At 33.2% G+C, this 7,905-nt stretch overlaps 2 protein-coding genes across 5 annotated transcripts; both read right to left on the bottom strand.

The window, feature by feature from the left end:
• Nucleotides 1–266: 266 nt before the first annotated feature.
• On the bottom strand, nt 267–4,110 carry LOC133323330 (abl interactor 2). Of its 4 annotated transcripts, none has more exons than XM_061532268.1 (7): nt 4,011–4,110; nt 3,296–3,677; nt 2,583–3,226; nt 2,413–2,500; nt 2,274–2,288; nt 534–724; nt 267–466 (listed from the first exon to the last, which is right to left on the bottom strand). In XM_061532268.1, exons 2-7 carry the CDS (start codon nt 3,634–3,636, stop codon nt 303–305), a joined length of 1,443 nt encoding a protein of 480 aa, XP_061388252.1. In that variant the 5' UTR covers nt 3,637–3,677; nt 4,011–4,110; the 3' UTR covers nt 267–302. The 4 variants fall into 4 exon arrangements, with proteins under 4 accessions (XP_061388252.1, XP_061388253.1, XP_061388254.1 ...); XM_061532269.1 differs by having other exon boundaries at nt 3,296–3,674; XM_061532270.1 differs by lacking the exon at nt 2,274–2,288.
• Nucleotides 4,111–5,624: 1,514 nt separating this feature from the next.
• On the bottom strand, nt 5,625–6,991 carry LOC133323342 (alpha-2-macroglobulin receptor-associated protein). Its single transcript, XM_061532282.1, has 4 exons — nt 6,773–6,991; nt 6,277–6,706; nt 5,824–6,185; nt 5,625–5,762 (listed from the first exon to the last, which is right to left on the bottom strand). Exons 1-4 carry the CDS (start codon nt 6,989–6,991, stop codon nt 5,634–5,636), a joined length of 1,140 nt encoding a protein of 379 aa, XP_061388266.1. The 3' UTR covers nt 5,625–5,633.
• Nucleotides 6,992–7,905: the final 914 nt, after the last annotated feature.

Here is a 7,905-nt window from a genome sequence, read left to right as displayed (position 1 = left end):
TTAAAGTTTTTCTTTTTTGGAGGCAGACTTGATTACTTTTTCTTTTATATATGTATATGTATGTATGAATGGTTGTTTGTTTGTGTTATTGTTAACAATACCTATTACCATTAATAATAATAAATGTATCTAAATTATTTGTGGTTTGTTGTTGTGGGTATGTTTGTGGTTATTTATTTTTTATTATTATATGGAATTCTTGAAAAAGGCTGTTACTTGCTTTGTTGTTGTTGTAAATTTTTCTTAATATTCTTTTTTTGTTGTATAAAAAACCTATGTGGGAACAATTGTGTGTGTATACCTTAAACACATGGTTCTACATAATTGCCAGGGAATAAACCGGTAACACCATCCATAACACCTTCCCACCAGCCATCATCGTTCTTTTTCAGAACATATAATACTGAACTTTCTTGGAAGCTAAGTTCATCATCTTTATCGGCATAGTAATCATAAATTGCAACCACTACAAAATATAAAAAATAAAATTTTATATAATTTTAATTGATTTTTTATATGTTAAATTGCCTTACCTTTTTCAATGTAATTCTTTGGTACCCATCCCGGTAGATTTTGATCTTCTGGCACTATTGGAGCCAATTGTCCCTGACCAGCCGAGGTACGTGGCCGTCCAAAATCTTGATGTTCCTCCTCTGGTGGTGGTGGTGGCGGCAATGGTGGCGACTGTGATCCAGGTCTAGCAAAGTTCAAGCTGAAATGGTTCCTAGAACAGTTAGAAGTTTTCTATTAAACTAAATTATTGACGACTACACACACACATATATTGGTTAGTTTTGCACTAAGTTTTAACGAAAAAAATGAAATACAGTCATCAGCATCAGTAACCAATATGATACCCTTCACTACTTTGAGTATATTCAACAGATGAATCCTAACAGATGTCGCATTTTTAAAGGACCAGTAAAATGAAATTGGATCCATAAACATGCAACCTATACTAAATTTTTCATTTGGTCCGATATAGAAGTTTTATCTAAATGTGAACCGATTTTCAGGAAACTTAACACACATCTTTCTAGACCTAATTCATTACGGTGTGCCAAATTTCGTGCAAATCGAAAGATATATGGGGACTTTGGTGCACCATTCACGTTAAATCGGACGAAAATATTTATGGGAGCTATATTTAAATCTGAACCGATTTTCAGGAAACTTAACACACATCATTCTAGGCCTAATTCATTACGCTGTGCCAAATTTCGTGCAAATCGAAAGATATATGGGGACTTTGGTGCACCATTTACGTTAAATCGGACGAAAATATTTATGGGAGCTATATCTAAATCTGAACCGATTTTCAGGAAACTTAACACACATCATTCTAGACCTAATTCATTACGCTGTGCCAAATTTCGTGCAAATCCAGAGATATATAGGGACTTTGGTGCACCATTTACGTTAAATCGGATAAAAATACATATGGGAGCTATATCTAAATCTGAAATGATTTTTCTCAATTTCAATAGGGTTCGTCCTTGGGCCAAATAAGTGACCTATGCCAAATTTCATCCATATTGGATCATAAATTCGACCGGTACTTTGTTCACAAAAATACATGGACGGAACCTCAAAAGGAACCATGGGTCTATCTCGATTATTTTTGCCTGTTACAAACATATGCACAAAGACAAAAAACGGTCTTAAGTTTGTCCTGACCGAACACTGGGCATTGAAAATATCTAAAATCAGCACCTATGCCATTTTATATTCCCAATATCCTAGGGTTAGTAACTATTGTTTTTTTTTAATTTCAAATTAAAGTAGACCTGGCCGCACTGTATATATAGTCTCTATCAGTAGTAGCGGCGCTCAAAATATCTAAAGTCGGCAGCCATATATATGGGTCAATTTTTACCCCACCAAAACAAGTCGACGGTACCTTTATATTAGGGTATGTAAAAACCAAGACCTATATTAAGAATTTTTGCGAAATATTTTCTTCTTAAACCGAAATACGAAATTCAGTCTCTTCGGAAACTATAATATAACATGGACAGTCATATCCCATTTTATATTCCCAATATCCTTGGAGTAGTAGCAATAGCAATGTCCATTCAAATTCAATACTCTATCATATATATTGCGATATCTATCTTCCCTTTTGGTACCCTCTCGCGGTAAGTATAAATTATGGATTACAGGATTCTGATGTCAATTGGCCATGTCAAAACCCAGACCTATATTGATAATTTTATCGCATTATTGTTAATATGATTAGTATGCTGTATAAAGGATATTATCAAAACAATTACCTGTTGTTGCCGTTTCTGTTGCAAAATGGCAGCATTAAATAGAATAATAATAGACAATTTACATTTTAAACAAAACATTAAAAAAAAACATCGACAAAACAAAACGAACACAATCATGCACAAATGCTTGCATACTCACCTATTATGATTGCGACCCAAGGTATGCATACCAATGTGACTTTGTTCAGTTATTTCATGTTGTGGCACCGTCAATGGAGAAGGTGGTGCTAGAGAGATAACAAGAAAAAAGATAAATTTAATTTTAGCATATCCATTTTGTTACAAAATAATTTTACTAAATACACTTACGTGGCATACTATTACGATCATCATAAGTCGTGGGTGGTGGTGGTGGCAATGATTGCATCATACCAGCTGATGGTAAATTAACATGTGTTGCAATTTGTTGACTTGGCGGCATTGGGAGGGCACTGTAACCGGCAGCACGTTCATTATTGGTTACTGAACCACCACCACCGATACCGGTACTACTAACACCCGTAGCTGTGGTACTCGACGAAGCGGTCGACAAACGTTTGGGATGACCGATAGGATAGTTGGGAGCATAATGCGATGGTACTTGTGGTGGATTGACAACAGGTGGCGTACGATATTCCCGTGAACTTTTTCCCAATGTACCAGTATTGCTGATTGCTGAGGATTTACCCAATGTACCGGTATTTCCACGTGACATTTGCGGTGGAGTTGGTGGTTTTGTGGTCGGCGGTGGACCCACAGTTGGCTGGGCCAATGATTGTACCGAACCATGTGAAGAGCCACGATGTTTTTGATTGCGATTCGTTTGATTGGTGTTTACACTGTGGCCAATGTCATCAAGTATGGAATAGTCAATGCCTTTACGTACATATTTAATTGGCTTTTCGGGGTTAATGGGCGCTACGATCTTAAATTGACGAGTGCTGACTTTATTAGCAGTGAGAACGCCGATTTCTCTGTAAGTGAAAAAAAATAAATTTATGTTAATATTTGTGTATGTACACTTAACTAATTTCCATATTCACCTTCTGGCAACCTTTTCCTTGTGGATCTGCACCGTTTGTGCGATATGATTCATTTGTGATTCCATTTCACTTAATTGTTGCGCCTGCAATTCCAACAACTGCATATAGCTATACGCCAGGGTATTTATCTGATAGGCAACACTGGCCAATGATTGTGTTGTATAGTTTTTGGTAGCCTCCAATGCAGCCTTTTTATTGTCAGCTCTGTAGTAGGTATCCTCGCAATAATCCGCCACCCTTTCCAGGTTGGTGTAGCTATCGCGTAGACTTTGGCGTCCATCGGGAATTTCCGTGCGTATCAGTGATGCTAATTCGTCCATTATGTTCTCACCCATGACCATTACACCCTTGGCTGGATAGAGACTCACACGTTGAGGCGCTTCTATGAGGGGGGCAGCAGCAAGTGCCAACAAGAAAACAAAATACAATTTATCATAAAGTCAAAAAAAATATATCATTTATTATATTTTTTATTTATATCTCTCCCGCACACAAACACTCTCAAAACGGATATAAACAATTCCAAAATTCATCATACAGTAAAAAAAACGCATAAATGATCAGGGCGGTGACTAAGCGTGACAGAGCGAGAGAAAAAAACATACACACACTGTCACAATCCAAAAATATAGGCCACACGCACTATTTTCTTAAGGTTTTTAATTTGTTTACATCGCCATTTCTTGTCAATTTTCGATTCTTTTCATTCACTCACTTTTTTGTTATATTTTTATATGATTTTCCTATAAATTTAAAGCAATTTCTTATTATTTGTGCTAAATTTTAGGAAACCTTATTTTCACATCTTCAACAATCGACGACTGAAAAAATTGAAAAACGTTCCACCTGCTAACGAATGGGAGGACAAGACAAAATGGCCAATAAAGATGAAATCAAAATGAACTAGAATTTAATTAGGGATACCTATGTCGACTGTCAACTAATCGATTTATCGATTGTTATTAGTAAAAGTGACATCTGACTGACAATTGTCACTGCTATCGCCAGCGATGTGAAACACAATCGTGGCGTTAAGCAAACAACTCCAATATCATATTTTCAAAACGCAAATAATAGAAATGGAATGATTAAATATTTATTTCAATTAAAAATGGAGTATATCTGTAATTTGAAATGTTGTAATAAATAATTTCAATCACAACCAGCCTTATTCTGGATGTCAATTCCACGTGAATTTACTCGCTCTTCCCCCTCGACTTATTCTGAACCACATTTCGGAGTGAATTTTTCCGCATTCTCGCTTTCGCTTTATGAAGTTCGGAAGCGAAAAAATCCGCTTTGGGGAAAAATTGTTATTCTGGATTACAGAGAGTTGGAGAATGAGATGACATTTTGTGCGAAATTTTTCGCTAATAAATTTAAAGGAAGCTGACTACAAAAATAGAAGTATTAAATATTTTAAAGAAAAATATCTACACAATACTTATTCTATGGCGATTAGGAATATTATAAATGATTGTATACAAATTTCTAACTCGAAAACAACAAATAAAATGACATTAGAAATCCTATTGATAATATTTCATATTTCATATTTAAATTTAAATCACAATAAAAAGTAACAATCTTAAAAAAATCAATAAATAAAATCATTAAAAATATTATTATTGTTATAAAGTTTAAATAACAATAAAAAGTAACAATTAAAAAAAAATCAATAAATAAAATCATAAAAAATATTACAAAATTAAATTTTTGCACACCTGTTTCTATATGAAGGAGTTGCCAGATCGAAACAGAATTTAACATGTGTTCATAACAGAGATGGAAGTTTCCAAAACACCTAACTTTTTTCGGTTTATAACGCGCTTTCTGTGCTAGGCTAAGAACTTTCCGAACTGTCCTAGTATTTAGAATGTCTTATACTAAAATATAAAACATTATAAGAATTTTTGGAAAAGAAAAACACGTCGTCTAGAGTCTCCTACAATTTATTCTACATACAAATTATCTTCTTGATCTGAAATGTTTCGATGCTATTTATTTTTTGTAGTATTTCTCACACATCTTATTTGTGTGTGTGTGTGTGTTCCCGTACCAATTTAAATTATCTCTACAATTTAAAAATAAAAATCAATTTGTATTTAAATTTTTTAAACTGAGATTACAATCTTCATTTTTGTTTATTAAGAAAAATCTTATACATACATACAAAAAAATAGACAACTCTATCAAAATTAATATTTTTCACACATTGATAATGTTATCTTACGAACTAATCAAAACTTGAGTTTGTTTCATTTTGGCTTAAATTTGGGACATTGCGGCTGCTTATCATTTTTTTTTTTTATTTTATTAAATTAGAACAGAGAGCGAATTATAATTCAGTATGTCTGAAAATAGTTTTCTCAATCGTTTCTTGAATCTTTTCAACTTTACGGGTTTGCTTTTTAAGCGTTTCCTCCATGTCTTCGAAACGATTTGATTTATCCTTGTGTTTTTCATTCTAAAAATAAAATACGAAATATAAACAATAAGACATGAAAAATGTTTAAATAATACCATACCTTATATTTTTCTTTCTGTAGAGCATGCTCAGCATGTAAATGGCGTAACTTTAGCAGTCTCGACTCAAAATGATGTAACTCAGTCTTAATCGAGGCTAATTCTTTGTCGGTAAAATTACTACTTTGTGCTACTCTCCAAAGACCCTGAACCTTAGGTTCAATGAAATCTTGACTGTGTGGTCCCGATGATACCAAACGTTCCAAACGTTCATAATGATCTTTGATGGCACGATGATGATCTCTTACTTCATTAATACTGCTTTCATATTTACCGCGTATCATTTCCGGTGTTTGTATTTCATTGTCATTGGGATCATTTGAAATTGTATTGAAGATATCCAATTCATCTTCATTGACGGCATCTAAGTATAGAAAAAATATATTATATATTAATAAATAAAAGACGAATGTCTTCGATTAATTTATTAACAAATTACCACCTCTCCTACTCACTTTCATGTTTATTAACATCAACTGTACTTCCCAGATTATCCAATAGACTATAATAGACATCGACTTTATCTTGATGATGTTCGAATTCTTGTTTCAATGAATTCAACTCTTCGGCAGTGAAACCCGACACTTCAGCCTTTTCCCACAGCTTGTTTAGTTTCTTATCTTTAAAAAGAGATTTGTTTATGTGACGATCTTCGGGATCATGAAATTTTTTGTAGGGTTTAGTTTTTTCCTTATCTTCCGTTTCATCGAAGTGTTCCAACAAATCATATGTACTCATTATGCCTATCAATTTTCGACGCAACTCATCGGCTTTGAGGCCATCTTTATCTTTATGCTGTGAATTTAATTGCTTCCAGGCAATTTCTTCTTTGTCTTGTATTTTCAGTTCCATATATAGGGACTTCAATTTGGGCTCTGTCAACCGCTATAAAAATGGGATCAAAAAATGTATAAAAAAAAATCCAAATATTTTTGTAATATTCAAACTTACATTTTGTGCCTTGGCCCATACCAAATTCAATTTGGCCATTCGAAATGGTCTCTGCAATGTTCTAAAGTCGGGATCATAGGTTTCAGCTTTCACTTGATTAAAATGCGGGTCATTTGCTTCGCGAGAATATTTCTTTGCCTTTTTGTCGGCAAATGATGTCGAACAAGAAAGCAGAAAAATGCTTAATGTTAACAACAAATAAATGCTGGGTTTATACATTTTCGGATGTTAACCGTTTAAATTATTATCTTATTTCAATATAATTTATTTATAACGATGATCAATCTTGTAATAAACTAATAGGGATGTGGAGCTATGTGCCGTTCGACTGCACACTAAACAATGCAAGTATTCATTAAAATGAACGATGTGAACTAGTTCCTGTTTGTTGATTAAATGGTACATATGATTCAATTAATTTATTTCCATGTATTTATTATTTGCTTCAATATTTATTTTTATTTTAAATATTTGATGAATATGATGAATATATATACAGGAATTTCAACGATTTTCCATAAGATTAAATACTCAGCCACATCTAGCACAATCAACGCCTATCAGCATTTTGCAAATGTTGCTAACGTCGGCGTCCAGAAACCATTCAAAAAGCTTCATACTCTGGCCGTGTATTAGGGATACGCATGGTAAAATAATAATGTAAAATAATAGGGCAGCTTGAGTTAAATAACAAAAAACTATGTAGGTGGTGGCTTGTTCTGCCAAATATAATATAAGTGGTTTTGTATATAATATAAGTGGTTTTGTTTTTTCAACACATAACTAAAAACGCGAAAAATGTATGAAAGGATATGATTTCTTTCCAAAATCCAGTAGGGAATACCATGAAATATTTGTTTCATCAATAACAAATTAATTACTTCCGGACGAACGCGTTTAAAAAAGCACATCATTTCAATTAAATTTAAATAGATGTTTCAATTTATTTTGAATTTATTTGACATAGTATTCAAAATAATACACACACATACTCAAATAATGTATTTTGAGAGAAAAAAATTGTAATCAGCTTGTAATAATTATACCATGGGGATACGTAATCGAAAGTAAAATTCGACTTTTCGATTTTTGCCTTTGACTTTAAAGTCGACTTTTCGATCTATCGATTTTAT

The sequence above is a fragment of the Musca vetustissima genome, unplaced genomic scaffold, assembly GCF_032173495.1.
Source record: "Musca vetustissima isolate MV318-11 ecotype Yass unplaced genomic scaffold, APGP_CSIRO_Mvet_v1 utg7560, whole genome shotgun sequence".
Taxonomy (NCBI): domain Eukaryota; kingdom Metazoa; phylum Arthropoda; class Insecta; order Diptera; family Muscidae; genus Musca; species Musca vetustissima.
Note: the sequence above shows the minus strand (reverse complement) of the source record. Positions and strands in the feature narration are given on the sequence as shown.

Coding starts and splice junctions, on each gene's coding strand:
- LOC133323342 (XM_061532282.1), bottom strand. CDS start 6,991: ATGTATAAACCCAGCATTTATTTGTTGTTAACATTAAGCATTTTTCTG. Junction 6,707..6,772: donor TATGGGCCAAGGCACAAAAT/GTAAGTTTGAAT, acceptor CCATTTTTATAG/CGGTTGACAGAGCCCAAATT. Junction 5,763..5,823: donor TACAGAAAGAAAAATATAAG/GTATGGTATTAT, acceptor TTTTATTTTTAG/AATGAAAAACACAAGGATAA.
- LOC133323330 (XM_061532268.1), bottom strand. CDS start 3,636: ATGGTCATGGGTGAGAACATAATGGACGAATTAGCATCACTGATACGC. Junction 3,227..3,295: donor AAGGAAAAGGTTGCCAGAAG/GTGAATATGGAA, acceptor TTTCACTTACAG/AGAAATCGGCGTTCTCACTG. Junction 467..533: donor AAAGAATTACATTGAAAAAG/GTAAGGCAATTT, acceptor TATATTTTGTAG/TGGTTGCAATTTATGATTAC.